We start from the raw sequence: 22,821 nt of genomic DNA on the forward strand, positions 1-22,821 counted from the left end.
CACCTCCCAGGGTCACATGACAAGGAGGTCCCGCCCCTTCCAGAGACATTACACCTCCAAGGGTCATATGACCAGAAGGTCCCGCCCCTTCCAGTGACATCACACCTCCCAGGGTCACATGACCAGTGTGTTTAGAGCAGGATGAGGTGTGTGAAGTAGAGAGGATGCTGGAGTGGAAAAGTGAAGGGTAAGTGACCGGAGAGCCTGTCCTGTGTCCTGCACGTGTGACTACAACCCCCAGCATGCTGCAGGATGAGCACTGACTGGAGCTCCTAGCTGTGGATGTGGAAGCTGCCAGTAGTGGAGTGGAGGAGAGGAGCAGACAGGAGGTGACTGAGGAGGAGAGGGGATCCAGTAGATGTGCTGCAGGAAAGGAGAGACCCCCCCCAGGAAAGGAGAGACCCCCCCCCCCCCAGGAAAGGAGAGACCCCCCCCCCCCCCAGGAAAGGAGAGACCCCCCCCCCCCCCCCCCAGGAGAGGAGAGACAGGAAAAGTGCAGGAAGCGGCCACAATACTGAGGCTGCCGAGTCCCTGAGGAGAGCAGGAGAGACGTGACACAGGACGGCAGAAGGCCTTCTACACGACCACCGCCCAATGCAGATCACCGCCCAATGCAGATGGTCAGGAGGGGCTCGGAGAAGCGGGGGGATCAAAGTGAATGATCAGAAACATAATCAAAACATAAAGGGTAACTCCGAAAGTGTCTAATATTAACCCCTTTACGCATTATGACATACCTGTGAGGGGATGTATGGAAGGGCCTCTGTAGAATCAGAGGGGCGCAGTATCTGGGGGACAGAATGGGAGGGGCGCAGTATCTGGTGGACAGAATGGGAGGGGCGCAGTATCTGGGGGACAGAATGGGAGGGGCGCAGTATCTGGGGGACAGAATCAGATGGGCGCAGTATCTGGGGGACAGAATCAGATGGGCGCAGTATCTGGGGGACAGAATGGGAGGGGCGCAGTATCTGGGGGACAGAATGGGAGGGGCGCAGTATCTGGGGGACAGAATGGGAGGGGCGCAGTATCTGGGGGACAGAATGGGAGGGGCGCAGTATCTGGGGGACAGAATCGGATGGGCGCAGTATCTGGGGGACAGAATCGGATGGGCGCAGTATCTGGGGGACAGAATCGGATGGGCGCAGTATCTGGGGGACAGAATGGGAGGGGCGCAGTATCTGGGGGACAGAATGGGAGGGGCGCAGTATCTGGGGGACAGAATGGGAGGGGCGCAGTATCTGGGGGACAGAATGGGAGGGGCGCAGTATCTGGGGGACAGAATGGGAGGGGCGCAGTATCTGGGGGACAGAATCGGATGGGCGCAGTATCTGGGGGACAGAATCGGATGGGCGCAGTATCTGGGGGACAGAATCGGAGGGGCGCAGTATCTGGGGGACAGAATCGGATGGGCGCAGTATCTGGGGGACAGAATCGGATGGGCGCAGTATCTGGGGGACAGAATGGGAGGGGCGCACTACTTGGGGGACAGAATCGGAGGGGCGCACTACTTGGGGGACAGAACCGGAGGGGCTCAGTATCTGGGGGACAGAATCGGAAGGGGCGCACTACTTGGGGGACAGAATCGGAGGGACGCACTCTCTGGGGGACAGAATCGGAGGGGCGCACTACTTGGGGGACAGAACCGGAGGGACACACTCTCTGGGGGACAGAATCGGAGGGGCGCACTCTCTGGGGGACAGAACCGGAGGGGGACACTCTCTGGGGGACAGAATCGGAGGGGCGCAGTATCTGGGGGACGGAATCGGAGGGGCGCAGTATCTGGGGGACGGAATCGGAGGGGCGCAGTATCTGGGGGACGGAATCGGAGGGGCGCACTCTCTGGGGGACGGAATCGGAGGGGCGCACTCTCTGGGGGACGGAATCGGAGGGGCGCACTCTCTGGGGGACGGAATCGAAGGGGCGCACTCTCTGGGGGACGGAATCGGAGGGGCGCACTCTCTGGGGGACGGAATCGGAGGGGCGCACTCTCTGGGGGGACGGAATCGGAGGGGCGCACTCTCTGGGGGGACGGAATCGGAGCGGCACACTCTCTGGGGGACGGAATCGGAGGGGCGCACTCTCTGGGGGACGGAATCGGAGGGGCGCACTCTCTGGGGACTGATGCTGTACCATCCAATGTAAGCGTGTGCCACCTGGTTTTGCGGAGCGATGTCACGGCTCTGGCGGCCGGGCCCCGTATGGAGAGGGATTGCTCCGTATTTTTGGCCGGGCGGCTTTACTGTATTTCTGTTTGTGTTTTATTTGACAGTGTGAAGAACTCCCTGTTTTTGCACTTTAACCTGCTGTGTCCCTGTCTCGTTGCATCGCTACCACCTGCCGACCTCCGCACATGCCTACCACATATGGTGGCTTGGAGCAAGCGATAGCAGTGAGGCACACACGTGGTGAAGGTCCCGGCTCACTGTGGCATCGAAGCCACAGCCATGAACGAACTCGCGAAGCATCAGAGAGACCAACCGCCTGCTGGCCGAGCAGATGTCACCGGCAGGGCTCTGCAGGAACATCACTGTGGAAGGCCTCGGAGCTACCGCAGCGAACGGCTCCCGTGGTCTCGGCGTGGATGAGCTGCTTGGGCTCTCAGGATTTCACCGCTTAGATGCCATGGTCGCACACAATTGACCACAGCATCTGAGGGGTTAAAGGTCCATGATCGCTGTTATTCTCGATCACAGACAATGCTTACGGGTGTCTACAGTGTAAAACATCAGGCACCCGGCAGCTATGGGGCTTACAGCTTCTGAGGGTGGAGGCATGTCTGGTACAGGAGGGCACGATATGTATGTGGGCAAACCACTGAATGGAGAATGGTGTGCAGGCTCCGGAAGAAGAAGCCCAGACCAGCGCGGTGGGAGAAGGTACAGCATCGCTACGTGTGGGCATTGCTTGTGTCTGATGTGTGCCCGCTGCCTAGGGAGTCGTGTGACCTGTACCGGAATGTAAACCAAGTGAGGACCCGGAGCACAACAGGTGGACCTCGGAAATCCCACCACATCACTGCTTAAATAGAAAAGAGTCCCTAATCTGGTAATAGTGTGCTGCGCTGTGTGAATGCACCCGTATGATGCTTATAGAGTTAAAAATGTGGACTAGAGTTAGGAATAGGAACCCCTGAAGAAGCCTTGGGAGGCGAGACTGGTCGGGAGCTTATGAGCTCCATCCTGAGAAGTTTTCCACCATTTTTCTACCTGTTTTATAGCAGATGTCCATCCTGTGAGCATTCGTAGTACATACGGCCGGCTGCACAAGGTTCTGTCTCTGTGTCTCCATATTCCTGTGACTGATGGAAAAGCTTCATCCAACAACACGGTGGCCTGAAAGTGTGAGGGGCTGCAGAGTGGCCACCTACAGCAACATCTGGAGATCCAAGTCTACAGGAGGTCATGTCAACCAGGAGGCTAGTAAGGGCACAGCGTCTGCACTGGTGCTGAGAAGATGGCTCCTTTGGAGTAAAGCAGGTGCTCTGACCCTGACTGCTGGGGTTCCTGAGACTCGCCCGCCCCAGGTCCTTATTTGGTTTATAGTTATCGATTTATGCTCTTCAGAGAGGAACGAGAGCCATTTGGTTGTTTTCTCTCTGTTTTTAGGGGGGAGAAGGGGGGCGAGCAAGATGGAAAAGAAAGAAGGCAGAAGGAGAACTGCGGTCAAAAGGAAAGAGACAAACGGAGGGGAAAATAAATGGAAAGAAAGAAACAAGTGGGGCAATCTAGGAGAAAATAAGAATAAAAATATATATATAATATGAATAAAACAAGGAGAGAAAAAGGAGGGAAAACAGAAGAGAGAGGGGGAGAGGGAAGGAGAAAAGGGAAGAGAGAAGGAATAATATGAAGGGAGAAAAGAGAGGAGGTGAGCAAATTGTTAGAAGGGGGAAGAGAAAAAGGGAACATGGGGGGGGCGAGGGGGGAAAAAATGGAAGAAAGGAAAGAAGTAAAATGCAAAGACAGGAAAGGGAAAGGAGAACAAATTCTAGACTAGGGATAAAGATTGGGGGTATCTTACCCAGTTCCAGCGCCCCAATAGGAACCCCACCTCATTTAGTCTAAAAAACACAAGAAAAGTGTCATATAGGATGACGACAAGAAGATTCAAAATGTAAACCACAAATCTCTACATATCATATATGTCGTAAAGCAACATCACTAGAGAGCATGGATGGAAATCATATCTGAAGGAAAAATGGGCACAATAAATATGTCATAACCTATTGATGTCCCATAAATGTCCCAGATGGAAACACCTCTTTAAAAAGAAAAAGTTAGCTCGCTTACACTATATACCCTGTGAGTATTTTTCTTTCAGGCCTGGGATATGAATTAATACATTTTACAGGCGCCGAGGGGTAGAGGACACCGGCCTTACATACAGGACTCTCACAGATAAAGTCTTCGTAAGACGATGGTCCTTTCCATCAATGACCCAACAAGGATGGAGAAGGACAGAAGCCACATGCCTGCAGAGATATTAGACCTCGCCCTTGAGATCATCTCCTTGATAACTGGAGAGGTGAGAGTCTCACATGACATCATTCTTATCTCTAGTAATAAACCAGACAAATGTCTGGAAAGGTGGAGGCTTCTTACAATCTCTGTAGTGATCGGCGTCTCCTCATACACAGGATTACACAGTAGTGAAGAAGTCGTCTGATGAGTTTGTGACACCTCGTGTGTCAGGAGGACGGAGCAGGACCCAGAGCCCCGTCACCGAGCCTCCACCTCATTCACTGATACATGAGCAGAAGATCCTAGAACTTACCAACAGGATCACTGACCTGCTGAGCGGAGAGGTGAGCGCTGCTGGGAATGCTGGGACATTATACAATAACGCCAAGGGAGGTGTCTGGTAATGACTGTATCATTGTGTTGTCAGGTTCCTGTAAGGTGTCAGGATGTCGTTGTCTATTTCTCCATGGAGGAGTGGGAGTATTTAGAAGGACACAAGGATCTATACAAGGACGTCATGATGGGGAATCATCAGCCCCTCACATCACTGGGTAAGAGAAGACCTTCCTGATAGAGGAGAGTCCAGGTTTGGGGGTCACGTAGACTCACCCGTCATCTGATCATCACATATAGACAATGTATTCAGTCTCTGTGTATATTCCTATAGATGAATCCAGTCAAAGAAATTCATCAGAGAGATGTCCTAGTTCTCTATGTCCCCAGGACTGTCCAGAGGAGAAGCCGAATGTCCCACTGGATCATCGGGACGTCATGATGGATAATCACCAGCCTCTCACATCACTGGGTAAGAGGAGACCTTCCTCATAGAGGAGACTCCAGGTTTGGGGGTCACCTAGACTCACCCCTCTTCTGATCATCACATATAGACAATGTATTCAGTCACTGTGTATATTCCTATAGATGGATCCAGTCAGAAAAATCCATCAGAGAGGTGTCCTAGTCCTATGTATTCCCAGGACTGTCTAGAGGAAAAGCAGAATGTCCCAGTGGATCATCGGGTAGGTGAAGCTGAGTTTCCTGTAGATCCTCTATAGGTTGATGTAATGAAGCTTTCTCCTCCTCTTCTCCAGCAGTGGTGGACACTCTGTCAGGGGGCACAACCTCCTCTTTTGGTCTGAGGGCCTCACTGTCACATTGCTGTAGTTCAGTCTATTGGAGATGGTTTGCATCCTCCCTCATTCAGTTCCATTGATTATCGGCAGCACATTCCTGATCACACGGTGAGATGTGCTGACGAGAATTGTACGGCTTTCATCCTGATAAAATATGTACGTCAGCCGACAAATGAGTGATTTTATCAGGGACACAATTATACGGGTCAGATATCAGGAATGATTGTTCCTGTGGACACCTGTTCCCAGTAATTGGCTGAGTATTGTGCAGTGTAATAGGGGGTAAAAATGATATTTTAACAAGTTCCTGCAGCATGGCCCTCAAACTGTAGATTTATACTGACCTGCTCCCTGCGCTCTGGTCCTGTATGCTGCCCCTAATGTCTCCACCTTCCGGTCCTCGTGCTGTTTACGTCCAGCTGGCTGGGTACATGGTCAGCCAATAACTGGCTTCAGCAGTGATGTGGTCACAAGCAGCATGTCACTGCTGAAGCCAATTAAAGGCTGGAGCAGAGTGTGTGACCATGTCCATGCAGGGACCAGGAGATCGAGGCGGCGTGGAGGACTGGAGCAGCAAGGAGGAGGTAAGTAGGAGTTATGTGCATCAAGAGGCATTGACATAATCTTACGGCAGCTTTACATGAGGCGATGACCAATACGATTGAGCGACAAACAAGTCGTTTCTTGGGGTAGTGACCCTTTAGACGTGGCGATTATCATTCAGAAAATCGTAATTCCGATGGCATATTCCACCGTTTGTACAGCAGACCGGTGCATTTACACAAATGTGACCGTGATGGTGCAGTGAACGATTCCTGTTTACATGAAATCACTAACGTCCAATGAGGATTTTTGTGTCAACACAAACAATTCAACCGTGAAATCTTCCGACTGTCGGTTGTCCTTCATTGATTTCACACTGCTCGATAATCTTGCCGATTCGATCAATTTAAGGATAATCTGCACAAGAATCGCCTTGTGTAAAGGTTACTGCTTTACTAATCATTAGTGCAGCCTCATCTACAATGTGCAGTTCTGGGGCCACGGGCGTCTAAGGGGGGACAATGTATAAATATAGAAATGCTATAAGTACGCTGAGCAGCTTTACACGTGTCCTTCATGTGTGATCCTTGCAGGAAAGTGATGGAAGTGGAAGGACGAGTGGCCTGGAGAACCCCACATCGGTGTCAGTGACTGGTAAGAGCCTTTCATAAATCCTGGGTTTTCTTCTGCCCTTATACATTGCAGGCTGAGTTTACAGGAAACCTTCTCCCTCCTCTGATGGAGGAGATGTATACGGAGTAGATCCCGGCTGATCGTTCCTGAGTTCCTCCTCGTCCAGTGAGGTGGATCAGTTGATGTCCACATGTTTTACTATAAGGCTCGGAGGAATATTATTTCATATTTTCTCTTCTCGGCCATTTCCGGCTGGAGATACATGGACTGTACATGTCTTTATTAATGAAGTAACATATAGGAAGTCCAGAAAAATGTCTTCTTTATGATTATCATTACTGCGTGTCCACCTCTGTATTTCAAACAAGGGGCCACGGGCCTTCATTCTTGTGATCAGCAGGAGCCCCAGCAGTCGGACCACCACTGATCAGACACTTATTTTCTAATCTATGAATAGGGGAACGTTGTAGTGATGGGACAAACCCTTTAAGAAGTATTGTACAATGTGAAGTCTGAGGAATAGAAACACGAGGGGTCGGTTACAGGTGGTCTATCTGAAGAGGGGAGGTTTCTGATGGATGGGTAGATTGTGGTAGAGACTTCCTGAAGATGGGATAAGCCCAGGTGAAGCCCCGGAGCGGTAAAGTAGAGGAGCTCAGGGGCAGAAGATATAATGGGGTTGTTGGTAAATGTCTGGAGGAGCCGAGCTGCAGTGAGGTTTGTAGGGATGAAGATGGTGAATTAGATTTGGTAATTGGTAGAAGTGAAGGAGATGGTAAAGAGAAGCGTCAATAGACGGGCAGGAGGAGAGATGGACAATGAGGAGGGATAACGACTATCAGGTTTATTTGTTCTGAGCAAAGTTATCAAAAATCACGGACAGTTTAGAAAATCTTATATTTCTATTATACTAAAGGAACAATACGTGCAGTATAATTAGGACATCACCACCCACCCATCTGCCGAAAGAAGAGGGAAAAAGCGAAGCAGGCGACCAGTTCGTTGTTACAAATCTGTCATTATATTTGCATTTGTCATAAGGTTTTTCAGATTTCATACCGCACTTTTCTGCTGTTTCTAGCGTTATATAAAGCCGATTCATCCTTCATATATTTCAGAACAGATTAGGCTTCGTTCACATCACCATTCAGCCTTTCTGTTCTCCTGCTCCTTTATAGGACCAGAAGAATGGAAAGGACGGATCTGGCACATATCTGAGCCGAACGGAGCCTAAGGACCCCATAAACTATAATGGGGTTCATTAGGTTTCCGCTCAGAGGAAGATTTTGGAGCAGTCAAAAGTTGTGCGTGCAGGACTTTTGTCTCTGCTTCAAAATCTTCCTCTGAGCGGAAACCTAACGGACCCCATTATAGTTTTTGGGGTCCTTATGCTCCGTTCGGCTCAGATATGTGCCAGATCCGTCCTTTCCATTCTTCTGGTCTTATAATGGAGCAAGAGAACAGACAGGCTGAATGGTGAAGTGAATGAAGCCTTAGTTCCAGCTCTGAATCGTAGGAAGTCATGAATTTAGACGGATTTAGCCAATGATGTGTTCAACAAACGACAATTTGTAGCGACAATAGGGGGGTTTCATAGGAATGCGAACCACATCCCCTAATACACAGTTTAATGGATTTAGGGGATTGCCTCCACTACTTCTCTCTGGAACCTGAAGTAGCATCTGTCCCCATGCACATCAGGCATCAAGGAGATTCCCTTGTCTTAAAGGGTTTATCCCATGAATAATGTAAAAATGAAAAACAAAGCTAGAACCAGCTCCGTACCTCACATGAATCCAAAGATCTCCACATTCATTGCCCTGCTAGATTTATATCAGGCTGGCAGAGGCTCATGAGGTTCGTCCATGTTCTCCCTATCACAGCTCAGGAGGCGTGTCCATGTTCTCCCTATCACAGCTCAGGAGGCGTGTCCATGTTCTCCCTATCACAGCTCAGGAGGCGTGTCCATGTTCTCCCTATCACAGCTCAGGAGGCGTGTCCATGTTCTCCCTATCACAGCTTAGGAGGCGTGCCCATGCTCTCCCTATCACAGCTGAGGAGGCGTGCCCATGCTCTCCCTATCACAGCTGAGGAGGCGTGCCCATGCTCTCCCTATCACAGCTGAGGAGGCGTGCCCATGCTCTCCCTATCACAGCTGAGGAGGCGTGCCCATGCTCTCCCTATCACAGCTGAGGAGGCGTGCCCATGCTCTCCCTATCACAGCTGAGGAGGCGTGTCCATGCTCTCCCTATCACAGCTCAGGAGGCGTGTACAGCGTGAGACAGTAGAGCACCGAGGCCTACTTCAAAGGCATCGGTCTGTACTACGAACTCCCTATTGAAGTCGGGTGTCACCAAAACCGGTTACTCGCACAGGGCCGACTTCAAAGTGGAAAAAGCCTCTTCCATCCGCTCATCCCAACGAACCATCACTGACTTGTGTTCCTTCAAGAGTCCTGTCAAGGGCGCGGCCACCGGAGCAAAGTGGGGAGCAAACCTCATATAATAGCCCACCATTCCCAGAAATTACTTTATTTGCCTAGTGGTGACAGGTCGGGGCCAATTCCATATCGCCTCTATTTTGTTCACTTGATGACTCAGTGCCCAATGACATACCCCAGGTACTTAGACTCTTCTAACCGTATCACATATTTTTTGGGGTTAGTGGTTAGGCCAGTTTTCCGAAGGGAGTCCACTACAGCCTGCCCTTTGGGTAGGTGACTTTCCAGTCGGTACTGTGGATGTCAATATCATCCAGGTAAGCCGAAGCGTGCCGACGATGTGGACGAAGCACAATGTCCATTAGTTGCTGAAAAGTGGTGGGGGCGCCATGCAGACCAAAGGGTAAGACCTTATATTAATATGGCCCTTCAGGTGTGATGAAGGCAGTTTTCTCTTTGGCAGCCTCCGTTAAGGGCACCTGCCAGTAGCTTTTCGTGAGATCCAAAACAAAAAAATAACAATAACAACCTCTTGATGAGCTTATCCACCCGGGGCATGGGATACGCATCAAATTTGGAAACCTCGTTAAGTTTTCAAAAGTCGTTACAAAACCGCAACGTCCCGTCCGTCTTGGTTATCAATACTATAGGACTGGCCCACTCACTTTTTGACTCCTCAATGATGTCTAGCAACATTAGCTGCACCTCCTTCGATATGGCTTGTCGCCGAGCCTCAGGTACCCGGTATGGTTTTAATTCGACTTTTGCCTGAGGCTCAGTGACAATGTCATGCTAGATTATGGAAGTGCGTCCAGGGAGGTCCGAGAACACATCCATGTTCTGACTAACGAACTACCTGGCCTCCTGGGTCTGTTTATGGAGAGGCTGTCAGAAATTTTTACTGTGGCAGCCGCCTCTCTTGCATCAGACAGAGGGGCCGGTACCTCTTCTCCTAGAAAACCCGGCTGCGGGATGTCTTTTGTACAGGTTTCCCTATCTTTCCACGGTATGAGTAAATTCACATGGTAAACCTGCTCCGGCTTTTGCCGCCCTGGCTGGTGTACCTTGTAGTTTACATCTCCAATTTTCTCGAGTACCTCGTAGGGCCCCTGCCATCTAGCCAGGAACTTACTGTCCACGGTCGGCACCAAAACCAAATAACCCTGGTTAAAGATTTGGACACGAGCCTGCCGATTATAGACCCAACTCTGGGCTCGCTGAGCTGCATCCATATGTTCCCTAACAAGAGGCAACACTGTCTCTATCCGATCTTGCATCTGGGTAATGTACTCAATGACACTTTTATGTGGAGTGGGTTGTTGTTCCCACGCCTCTTTGGCTACATCCAAGAGACCGCGAGGGTGTCTGTCATATAGTAGTTTGAAGGGCGAGAACCCAGTAGAGGCCTGGGGTACCTCTCGCACTGCGAACATGAGATAGGGCAGAAGGAGGTCCCAGTCCTTCCCATCTTTAGACACTACCCTTTTCAACATATTATTTAATGTTTGGTTAAACCGTTCTACCAGACCATCCTTTTGCGGATGGTAAACGGACATCTGTAGTTGTTTTATGTGCAGCAACTTACAGAGTTCCCTCATCACCTTGGTCATGAAAGGGGTCCCTTGGTCGGTCACAACCTCTTTAGGTAGTCCTACTCGGGAAAACCTTGCCATTTACTCCTTAGCTATGAGTTTGGCCGAGGTATCTCACAGTGGCACCGCCTCCGGGGAACCGAGTGGCGTAGTCTAGAATGACTAAGGTGTGTTGATGACTGCTGGCGGACTTTGGTACTGGGCCTATGAGGTCCATAGCTATTCAGTCAAACGGTACTTCGATAATCGGGAGAGGTACTAGGGGACTACGGAAATGTGGCTTGGGGCTAGTTATCTGGCAGGTCAGGCAAGATTTACAAAACTCTTCCACTTCTTTGAATATGCTGGGCCAGTAAAACGCTGTAAAATACGATCCTGAGTTTTCTGCAGCCCTAGGTGACCCCCAAGAACGTCTTGGTGGGCTAGATTTAACACAAGCTTGAGATAAGCCTTGGGACCACAAACTGTTCAATAGGCTCACCCCGTAGTTGGTTTACCTGATACAACATATCCTGATCAACCACAAAATGGGGAAACACTGACTCTGCCCCAGGTTGTTGTGGTTCACCATCTCTTATTAACACATTTTCCCAGGCGCAGGATTGGGTTGGGTCCCGACTTTAGCGGTACCAAAATTATCCCTGGAGACATTGAGGTCTGCCAATTCAGGACCCGACGGCAAGTCCTCCACGTCTCCCACCATCACACTTAGTGGGGTTGTCTCCCCCTCTTTCACCGAAGTGGCGGTCACCCCCTACCGCTGGCACTTCGGTCTCAGGTTCCCAGGGTTCTGGTCTCCCCCCTGAGCCGGGCCACTCTGCTAGGGTTACCCCTGTCTCATGGGTATCAGTCACTCTCCTAGCAGGCCACAGTGCCGGGAAGTCTCTCCCTATTATGAGTTTATAATGTAAATTAGTGGGGACGGCCACCTCATGGGTCCACCTGCCGGCCATCGATGAGAATCCTCCACTCGGAGCCCCTGATAGATGGCCATTAATACCAATGGTTTCCATGTCATTTAGGTAACAGTATCCACTGCAGGGGACATGTCAATGGCTTTCCCCACCAAAAGTTCCAGTCTGAAACTCCTTTCCATTCTTGTAAGTGGTCGTCTAGTTTCTAAGTAATTAGGGACCTGTTATTGGCACTTTATAGCAGCGGTTTAATGGGTAAGAATCTGGGGAAGCTTTCTTGTAATCAGTGTATGTACAGATGAGCGAAGTTCTTAAAAATTCAATTCGGCTGCTTCGCCAAATTTTACATTTTGTAAGTAGAGGGCCCAACGCTGCCCCTATCATTCAGATGCCATGTTCATCGCTGATCGCGAAAGCTGAGATAACCATTGAGGGCTGCCAGGGGTTAATCATTGTAAACAACATTAAATTGTACTTGCCTTATCCATTTGAGGTGAGTTTTCACGCGGGATCTTCAATCAAGATGGTCGTGGTGGCTTCTTTGCACTCTGAGTGTGATATTTTTTTTTTTATTATTAATTATCATGACTTATGAGGAAATTCAGCTTTGCAACTAAATCAATTTGCAATAAAATTTTCCCTGAAATTCGGATTGAAGTCCACTTTGTATACTTCGATTCACTCCACACTAAATGTATTTTCCTTTTTTTTTTTTTATTAGGAATTTTAATAAATAATATTTGTCGATTTTATGTGAAGCTAGAAAGCCTCTTCCCTTCCTTTCATGACTGTATTTTGATGTATTTGTCACCGCCAGATCTCTGAGAAGTTTTGACAGACGTTCTTCAGTACCTCCTGCATGATCTTCTTCTTTTGTTTTGCTTTCACTTTGACATCTCTCCTCCCTCTCCCAGCTGTCATCTATTAGCAGTGATTGCCTCCCTATATATCTCCTCCCATACTGCCTCACTTTGTAGTTTATATTACTTCCTGGATTGTGTTCTCTGCTTGAAGTTGCTACAGCTGGTTCTTCAGATAAATCTATTTCTGTATTTGTTGTTTTCCTGTTGGCTTGATTCTAGGTGACCCTGACTCCCTCGGTATTAAGTGCAGGGAGCCGGTGGTCGTGTCCCCTCACTATTCTAGGGTTTGCAGGTGTCACTCAGTCTAGGTACGTGGACATGCAACTTTCTATCACAGAGATCTTTGCACGGGCTGAGAAGACAGGGAGAGCTTCAGGGCTTTAATAGTTTTGGATCAAGCCAGTCGGATCCTTATTTGTAACTTCTTGTTTTCTGCTACACCATCCGTGACAGTATTTTTCTCATTGTATGGATAGAAAGGATAAAGTATGATGAAATGTGTTCCCTTTTTCTCAGGTGACAACAGAAGGAGAGGCTCAGATGGACATCTCCTTTTATCGCCCAGTTATGAAGTAAAAGATAATCGGTCACAGATTAGCAGGACAAGACTGGGTGAAATGTTTTCATGTTCTGAGTGTGGAAAACATTTTACTGACAAATCTCATCTTTCCGCCCATCAGAGTATTCACAGAGATGAACGTCCATTTTCATGTTCAGAATTTGGGAAATCTTTTAGCAAAAAATCAAATATTGTTAAAGGTAAGAGGATTCACACAGAAGAGAAACCTCCTTCATGCCTAGAACGTGGAAACCGAAGTAAGCTTGAACAACATCTTGCGAAACAGCAAAGACATCCTAAACGTGAGAAGCTATTTTCATGTCCTGAATGTGAAAAATGTTTTAACAAAACAACAAATCTAAGGGATCATCTAAGAACTCACACAGGAGAGAAGCCATTTCCATGTCCGGAATGTGGGCAATGTTTTAGAACTCAGTCAAATCTTGTTATGCATCGGAAATTACACTCAGGAGATAAGCCATTTTTATGCTCAGAATGTGGGCGCTGTTTTATAAAGCAATCAAATTTTGTTAAACATCAGAGAATTCACACAGGAGAGAAGCTATATTCATGCTCAGAATGTGGGAAAAGGTTTACAGCTCAATCAAGTGTTGTTGTGCATCAGAGAATTCACACAGGGGTGAAGCCATTTTCATGCTCAGAATGTGGGAAACGTTTTGCCTTTCATTCAGGTCTTCTTTCACATCAGAGAAGTCACACAGGGGAGAAGCCGTTTTCATGCTTAGAATGTGGTAAATGTTTTGCCCATAACTCAAGTCTTGCTGATCATCTGAGAACCCACACAGAGAAGAAGCCATTTTCTTGTCCTCAGTGTGAGAAGGGTTTTGGAAAGATGTCAACTCTTGCTAAGCATATAAGAAATCACACAGCGGAGAAGCCGTATTCATGCTCAGAATGTGGGAAACGTTTCCGCTATAAATCAATTCTTGCTAAACATCAAATAAGTCACACGGGAGAGATGCCGTTTCCATGCTCTGAATGTGACAAATCTTTTCGCTATAAATCAAGTCTTGCTAAACATCATAGACGTCACACAGGGGAGAAGCCGTTTTCGTGTCCAGAATGTTGTAAATGTTTTAGCTGTAAAGCGAATCTTGTTAAACATCAAAGAAGTCACACGAGAGCGAAGCTGTAATTGTGTTCAGAAGGTGGGAAATGTTTTCAACGCAAATAAACTTTTGTGGGACATCCGAGAACTCACATGGGGTGAAGACATTTTTTATGTTTTGAATGTAGGAAATATTTTACCCAGAATTGCGTTCAGCATAGGAGAAACATTGGGGAGATGAAGGTGTGCCCGGTAGGTATTAATTACAGCCCATTGGGGAAAGTTTGGAGGGTTTACTCCCCTCAAAAATTGGTTCATCAAACAAGAATGTTTTTGTGGGTAAGAATGGCTTAGACTTGTTAATTTTGGCAACAATGTGTCCCCAGCAGAATAAGACTACTGTGTGGACGGCACAGGATGGGAACCTAAACAAGAAAGTATTGTAACAGTAAAATGCCCAATTTACAGACCCAGCCCTGGATTAAGGCAGTGATCAAACTCTGGATCAACAACGAGACTGCAGCTAGAGGGTTTTCCAAAATACTCTTTAATTCAAGAGTTACAATGGGGGGGGGGGGGATAATCCTTTATTTATAAAGATAGGGAGTTTAACCATTTCAAAAGGGGCCATTTGCCCCCCTTCCTGACCGAAAGCCTTTCCTCTTTTCTTTTAGTACACGTATTTTTTATAAAAATGTTTGTAATAATTTTTATTCAAAATTCAATATAACAATGCATAATTAATCAGTGACATCATTATTACCCCCCCCCCTTTTTTCCCCTCCCCATTCTCAACTCAATAATCCCAACTCCACCCTCCATCACTAGCGATGCGTCTCTAATCCTTCCAAAAACTGAAGAAAAAATTAAAGTAAAATAATAAAATGGAGAGCGGGGGGGCGGGGATCCTAGACTAGGGCTCGACAAATCCCAGGTCGCCATGGCGATCAGGAATTTTGTCCTGGCGCCTGGGTATTTTCCCCTGCTTGAAAATAGGTCCTGCACACCAGCAGCCGGGCGCAGCCACTGGAGGGTTAAGACCACGAGGCTAACAATGTGACAGGCGGTGCACATGACGGGTTAAGTCGAGTGACATCACTCCCTCTCCCCGCTGGCTGTCAGTGTCAGCTGGCTGTGGAGTGAGACACGACATGTACGTGGCAGCGCTCACCTGCCCGCTAGGTGCTCTCCACCGCACGCCTCATGTCCCGGGAGCGGCGCAAGTGACTATGGCGGGTTTCCGATTTCCTGTACGAAGACTCTTCCAGCGTTTCCCGGAGCGGAGCCGTCATACCAGTGTATGACCAATCCAGGCCGGTATCGCACGATCCGTGTTCCACAGACGTGTGCATGAGGCTTAACGGACTCACAGGACTTCTAGATCCCTCCGACAAACAGGACCGCAGCCCCACCCCCTCCCTATCACAGCACGGGATGTAGATCCAGCAAGAGCTGGAACTAAGTCCCGGCCTGTGCGCGTCCACAGCAGAGGGAGCACAAGGACGGCCCCGGAGTCGCCGACAACAGCGACTCCATTATCGCCCGGACAGGACAAATAATCTGGGACAGCAGAAGAGCAGTGATCCCGCAGTGACGGCGGATACATGCGGCACACAGTGACGTCACAGGACACTGATAATAAACACTGAGGAGATGCTGCACACAGTGACGTCACAGTACACTGATAATAAACACTGAGGAGATGCTGCACACAGTGACGTCACAGTACACTGATAATAAACAATGCCCATGTTGTTTGGTTCTAGACTTTTTTATATGTTAATTTAAGAGGTGTTCTTTTTGTCACTGAAAATAAGGCTTTATAAGGTGTAAAAAATCTTAATCTTGTTTACCAGATTTAACCACTCGTTTAACTTTGGAGTATTACGTGAAATCCTTACTCGGGTAATTAGGAGTCTGGCTGAAAACATAACAAAAAATCCCCCCCCTGTGAATCACATCGGGGGTTATCGAGGATTCTCATAGACCACATTTATTAAGCCATATCGGCATGCTATACACTAGATGTAAAATATTAAACTATCAATATATGATTGAAATTGTGCGATACTAATTTCAAATTGCTAAATATATTTCCCCACTCCTGTGACATGACCATTGGGCAGTCAATTCTACAAGTAAAAAGTGCCTTGGTTAATATATATATATATATAAATTAGTATAAAAAACTACCGGCAGCACCACCTATGGAGCAAAAAAATTGGAGCTTACCCACTAGTAGACAATGAGAAAAAAAATCAGACAGCACTCCAGACGGTTTCTTTGGTAAAACAGGTAGTGTTTAATCACCCATATGGTGGCTGCAAAAAAGCAACGTTTCGGCTCTACATGAGCCTTTCTCAAGCCTTTTTTTCTCATTATATATATATATAAAGAAGGACGTATATATGTGTGTATGTATGTTCCGTGATCACTCAAAAACGCAACCATTGATTTCAACGAAACTTGGTATACACATCCCTTGCTACCTGGAAAGAAATCTTGTGGGGGTCACAGCTCTCTAGGACGTACTGTTCCTGAGATTTTCCCAAGAAATGGCCTGCATTAGCCAATAGAAGCCAGCAAGTCTTTCTCTTCATATCCCAACTGCCATACACACGGTCACATGTCCCTTATCAGCCAATAGAAGCTCGTAGGCCCTTAGTCTCCACATCACACAGTTTTACTCCAGGTTTCCATAACAACCCAGCCATTTTTCTTCACTGCTGTAGGTCAGCTTTAGGCTAGGGCTGCACGACGACGTGTGTCACGCAACAATAAGTCGCACGACACATAGGGCAACACTACACTGCTACATGTGTCGCGCAACATTGATGTCGCATAAAAATATAATGATAGGCTATGGTGTTGCACTGCGACATGTGACAAGCTGCGACGTGACAATCGCAGAAAAATCCATCTTGGATGGATTTTTTGCAACTGTGTCGCAGTCGCAGCTTGTCACATGTTGCACTGGGACACCATAGCCTATCATTATAAAAATTGTTTAGACAAAATGTTGCGTGACGCATGTCGTGTAGCCCTAGCATTAAAGGGGCAGGGCGCTGTGGAGGTCACTGTTAAAGAGGCGTTCACTGTGGATGTTACTGTTAAGGGGTGGGCTGCTGTGAAGGTCAAAGTTAAGGGGATGTGCTGCTGTGGAGTTCCCATTTTAAAGTGGCGGGGCACTGTGGGGGGGTCAGTGTTGAAGGGTGGGGGACTGTGGAGTTCACTGTTAAACGGTCGGGGTGCTGTAGAGGTCACTGTTATGGGGGATACTGTTTATCTTTTAACGACACACACAAACATTAAATGAAATATACCCGAGCGAAGCCGGGTCCTTCTGCTAGTAATTTATATAATTGGGAGATGAACCTCCCAAGACAACATTCAAAGCTGAAGAAGTGTCTATATCTAAAAATGAAACTTCTTTTACACTAAGGAGAGCAGAACGTATCTGAAAATACCTGAACCAACTTAAATTAAATTCAAATCCCGGCAGAAACTTTTCAGAAATAGATGCTAAATTACATTTGAATACACTAAATATACTATACATTTAAATACTTTGCAATGTGCCGAGCAAAGCGATGCTCGAGCCGAACTGGTGTCCAGCCGAGCAACACTCCATTCTTCAGCACTTGTGAAAAAGATGCAAAATATTGCTTTTTTGCCAAAACCTATCCCCAAATAATGTATTAACCTCCTGTAAATTAAATGTATGCCAAAGAGAAGTGCACAAAAAGGATCCCTTTATCCCCATCCATCTTCTAATGGGTGTCCAAGATCTAAAGAATAGCTTCCCGGTCACTCTATACTGTGGTTCAGCATTAATTAATCACCCAGATTCCAATAATGTAAATATATTATCAAATGTGGATGATTTAACCAAAGTCTTACACAAAGCACTTTTCTCCCAATGGCAATATAATCAAAGCTGCACGGCTATGAAATAACCCTCGAAGTAGGGAAGATTCAACCCTCCCTGCTCCAGCGGTTTATATAAATGGTCCAATTGTAGCCTCATCCGCTTTTTTCCCCAAAGTAGATAGTTGATCATCCTCTCAATGAGTTGAAGAAACTTATCCTCGATCCACATTGGGGAATTCCTAAGGGTGTAAAGAAGTTGGGGCAAAATCACAGAGTGGAGAAGATCTACAGAGAAGATGATGACAGAGAGGAGACTTCACCTGGAGGCCCGGGATGTGACAGGTAAGTGCTGCTGTATAGTAAGTACAGCAAAGTGCGGGGGGGGGACATATTTATTGGGGCTTGTGCCCCGGATCTTTTGAGACCCTAGCAACGCCTCTGGTGCTACCATCTGGCTTTAACTGGCAGATAACATTTTTGGTGACTTGATTTCCTTTAAATGGTGGCGTTGGAAAGTACAACTTGTCCCGCGAAAAACAACAGCTCATTCAGCAATGTGAACGGAAAAATAAAGTTATGGCTCTGGGAAGGCGGGGAGCGCAAAGCGAAAACTGAAAGGTAAAAAACCTCCAGGGTAGAAGGGGTTAATTGCAAAATTCTACGGAGTGCTGCTAATTAATTTTGGTACTGTGACCTGGAAAGTGGGCGCAAGAAGACGGGGCTAGACGCTATGTCCAGTGTTATCTATCCAGGGGAAGGGACTGAAGGTGCTGGGCATTAAGGTCCTTTACGCTGGTGAATTCAGCAGATTGTCAGGGTGGAAGCGCTTCTTCCCAGCAATCACCTTCTCGTCAGTGGAGGAGACCACACAGTATGGGGAGGAGCAGTCACTCGTCCCTATACAGACTCGTTGTTTGCCGGCAGCAGAGTGTTTACATAGCACGATCTGCTGCCGGCAAATGGCACTTTTACACCGCCAGATAATCCGTTATGAGCGTTCCTATGAACCCTCGTTAGCGATCATCTGTCGGATTCTCGGCCCTTGTAAATGGTTCTCTACTAACTTTACTGGTGCTCTGAGGGTTTTAGCTGGCCCCTCAGAGCAACACTTTGGTCATAAGCATATAAATAAAAAAAGTTTTTTGCAGAGATTAGGCCGTAGATATTGATAATGAAGGTATTGTTTTTATCATCGTGATCAAACCTACCAGGTTATCTGCCTGGTTTAATAGGGTTGATCATGCTGACGGGTGTCAGACTAGCATCTATTTCAATGGACTGGCCCCGGTAGTCCGTCAGAAGACATTGGTTTCTGGAAGATTCTTTGGTTGTGAAGCTTGGCCACATACTGCTAGATCCAGGTCAGATAGTTATGGTGCGAGGCCAGGTATATTTTACATCGAGGCTTATCAACCAGGTCAGCCCATAGGAGGGCACGGCAAAGTATGAACCCCAACAGGAATGGAGTTTTAAAATCTAGCAGATCAAAAAAAGTCTAGATAAGTCCAAGTACTCTGACTATATACAAAAAAATAATAATAAAGGATCGCTTCTGAAGGTTATATTAGAAGAAAGACTGCAATGGGTCTGATGTCGAAAAGCATTGGGACGATACATCTGCCAGACCTTTTATCACATCCCATGCTAAATCCATAGGCATCAGTATGGTGTCGGTCTCCCTGTGCAGCTACAACATGTTCCACTCTTCTGGGAAGACTTTCTACAACATTTTGGGAGTGTGCCTGGGAATTTTTTTAATTTGTCCAAAATAACTTTTGCGAGGTCAGACACTGATGGCTGAGAGGGCCTGGCCCTCAATCTGCATTTTAGTTCACGTCAATCGTCTTTGATGGGGTTGTAGCTAATTCTTCTGCAACAAAATCGCCGTCATTCATGGAGCTCGCTTTATGTCCTGGGGCTTAGTCTTGCTGGAGCAAAAAAGGGCCTTCTCTAAACTGTTCCCCAAAAAATTGAAAGCAATTCTTGTCTGCTGAAGCATTTATCTTCACTGAAACGAAATGGCCTGAAAAAAATCCCCATAGCATTATCTGTCCTGGACCAGGACAATGCAGTCAGGCAGGTAATGTTCTCATTCGCCAAACTCCTCCATCAGATAGAGAAGACATCTCCAGAGTCCGGTGGCTCAGTGCGTTACACCCTCCATCCAACGCTTGGCATTGTGCTTGGTGATGGAGGGCATGCGGCTGTCCGGCCATGAAAATCTGAGCCAGGAACCTCCCGACACAGAACTGTTTTTGTACTGATGTTAATGGCAGAGAAGGTTCGGAGCGTTGGTGACCATTATGCACTTGGTCCTCAGTGACTCTGCTCTGTAATTTTTGTGGTCTCCACTTCATGGTCAAGATGATGTGGTTCCTTCCACTCTGCAACATTACCATGCACAGGTGATGGTGGAATATCTAGGAGAGACTACATGTCAGGAAAAGACTTGTGGCACCGATTACCGGACCACGCTGGAATTTGGTGAGCTCTTTACGAGCCATTCTTTCACCAATGTGTGTAAGGGTACAGCTAAACTGGCTGTGGCCAGGATCACAGGGGTATCGCAGTGTAGCCGTGCTCCCATAGCAATTAATGGGGTCACAGTGCAAACCGCACGTGTGCTGTGACTGCAACCCCTGAAACGCAAAAAATCCAGCAATGTTGGAAACTCAGCCTGCAGTTGTGTCTCGGGCAGAAATGATTACAGGTGTGGTCTGATTAGACACTGGGTCTGCCACAAGAAAAGATAAAAGGCTTCCCTCACTGCCCTATATAAGAGCTGTCAGGGGCTACTTTTGGGTAGTGTACCTTGGTGAGAGATCGTTGACAGCTACACATGCCTCTACAACACACTCAGACATTTCACCCAGTTGACAGAATTGAGGGGGTGCATTATTGGACCGAGAGAAGCAGGATGGTCGCTTTCATGAATGGCCCACCATCTAGGCCGTTCTGAGCTAAATGTTAGCAGATATTGGGAACAGTAGTTACGTGAGGGCACACACAGGCTCCAGACAACCCAGAGAGGACACCGATAAAGAGGATCGTTTGTTACACCGACAAACACAAGCAGCTCCAAAAGCGTCTTTGTCCACCATCCAGAAGGCTCCTTCATTACACTCCTGTCTCTGTCTGGACCATTTTCAGGCACTTGGCTGAAGGAAATCTGGTGTCATGGCGCCCATTAGGAGTCCTGCAATTGACAGTCAGCCACTGTGTCATGAATGAGAAACCTTGACTGCTACAGATGGGAACTCTACCGTTTTTAGTGGAAATCTAGGTTCTCTTCAGGATCTGACGAGGAGTTCAGGTGTGAAGGTATCCTGTGGCACATTTGCCCACAGATGTTGTAGCTGGGCCTGCACATGCATAGATTGCTGAAGCTGGCGTCCCCACTGGTCCCATAAATGCTGGGTTGGTGATAAATCTGGTGACCGGGCTGCCAAGGAAGTGTTGTAATCTGGAGGAGACCTTCCTGGGGACCCTTGCTTTGTGCGGGGGCGAGCGTTATCCTGCTGATAAATGCCAGTTGGAAGCCCTGTCATGGAGAACACAAGTGGTGGTAGGATGTCCTGAACATATCAAGGAGCTATTAGTGTCCTTTGTATCACTACTAGGGGTAATAACTGTTGTATGCTCCACAGCAAAGGCAGGATTGAGGCGCTCACCATAAGGCCTCTATACTTGATTGTCGTGAGATCCCAAAGAGAACATGGATTAATCACTAAAGACCATATAGTTCCAGATAGTAGCAGTCCAGGTTTCTCCTTCATGACATCACCACAAACAATGGCGACGATGGCTGGCTGTCACTGGCAGGACATGTAGTGGGTGCTGTGACACCAAATTTCCTTCTGCAAAGTGCTTGGAAATGGTCCGGGCAGAGACAGGGTAAAAAGGTGCCATCTGTGCATGTCGGCAGATCAAACAGTCCTTTCTGCTGGTGGTCTGGCTGGAGCCTTTTCGCCATATGTGTGTGGGCCCTCATGTAACCACTGCTCCCACCACTTTGCTAACAGCTAGGTCATAATGGCCTAGATGGTGGGAAATTTGTCAAAATGACCTCCTGCTTCTTTCAGTCCAATGATATGTGCTCAAAAGGTCTTTCAGTGCGTCAGAGGCATGTCTATCATTCAACGATCTCTCACTAAGAGGTACACTACCCTAAAGTAGCCTCTGAGAGCCTTTTTATAGGGCAGAGGGGAATGCCTTTTATGTCCTTTTGTGGTAACACCTAGGAGGTCATTCATTAAACAGAAATACGCATATATTAGGCATATTTCTGGGGCAGATCTGCAACTTTTCCTCACTTGCGCCAGGTCTAAAAAAAAGTGGGCATGGTGTGGGTGGGGAAAGGTGCGGGCCGGAAGTCATTATTTTCTACGCCTGTTTTAGGCATAGAAAATGGTCTAAATATAAGATAGCAAGGAAGCTGCCGAAGTTATGTTTTGGCCCGCGCCTCTTCATAACTGTGGTGGATGCACCGCCAGTGCAGGGCCTTATTAAGACTGGTGATTCCTAGTGTCTAGAAGAACCACAACTGTAATCATTTCGATATCTGCCTGAGACATAACCGCAGGCCGTGTTTTGAAGCAGTGCGGTATTTTCAATCTTTTCACGACTCTGGTATACCCCCTGCTCCCGGCTCTGCCTGACTTCAATGGTCAGACACGTTCCGGCTTCTGTTGAGCTTTGATGGTCCCAGCACATGCAACGCCCTTCCTCCTTAATACTAAAGCATG

General features: G+C 47.6%; 2 protein-coding genes across 7 annotated transcripts in view; one reads left to right on the forward strand and one right to left on the reverse strand.

The window, feature by feature from the left end:
* The window catches only part of LOC122931070 (zinc finger protein 773-like), a 426,553-nt gene that overhangs the window by 193,612 nt on the left and 210,120 nt on the right, over window positions 1-22,821 (reverse strand). The window lies entirely within an intron of this gene.
* On the forward strand, window positions 74-14,358 carry LOC122931075 (oocyte zinc finger protein XlCOF6-like). 6 transcript variants are annotated; one of them, XM_044284995.1, is made up of 9 exons: window positions 140-187; window positions 3,221-3,714; window positions 4,321-4,524; window positions 4,637-4,804; window positions 4,888-5,011; window positions 5,128-5,265; window positions 5,382-5,479; window positions 6,730-6,790; window positions 13,095-14,358. In XM_044284995.1, exons 3-9 carry the CDS (start codon window positions 4,417-4,419, stop codon window positions 14,291-14,293), a joined length of 1,896 nt encoding a protein of 631 aa, XP_044140930.1. In that variant the 5' UTR covers window positions 140-187; window positions 3,221-3,714; window positions 4,321-4,416; the 3' UTR covers window positions 14,294-14,358. The 6 variants fall into 6 exon arrangements, with proteins under 6 accessions (XP_044140929.1, XP_044140931.1, XP_044140930.1 ...); XM_044284992.1 differs by having other exon boundaries at window positions 156-187; window positions 2,270-3,714; XM_044284994.1 differs by lacking the exon at window positions 3,221-3,714 and having other exon boundaries at window positions 74-187.

Source organism: Bufo gargarizans, chromosome 3 (assembly GCF_014858855.1).
Source record: "Bufo gargarizans isolate SCDJY-AF-19 chromosome 3, ASM1485885v1, whole genome shotgun sequence".
Lineage (NCBI taxonomy): Eukaryota > Metazoa > Chordata > Amphibia > Anura > Bufonidae > Bufo > Bufo gargarizans.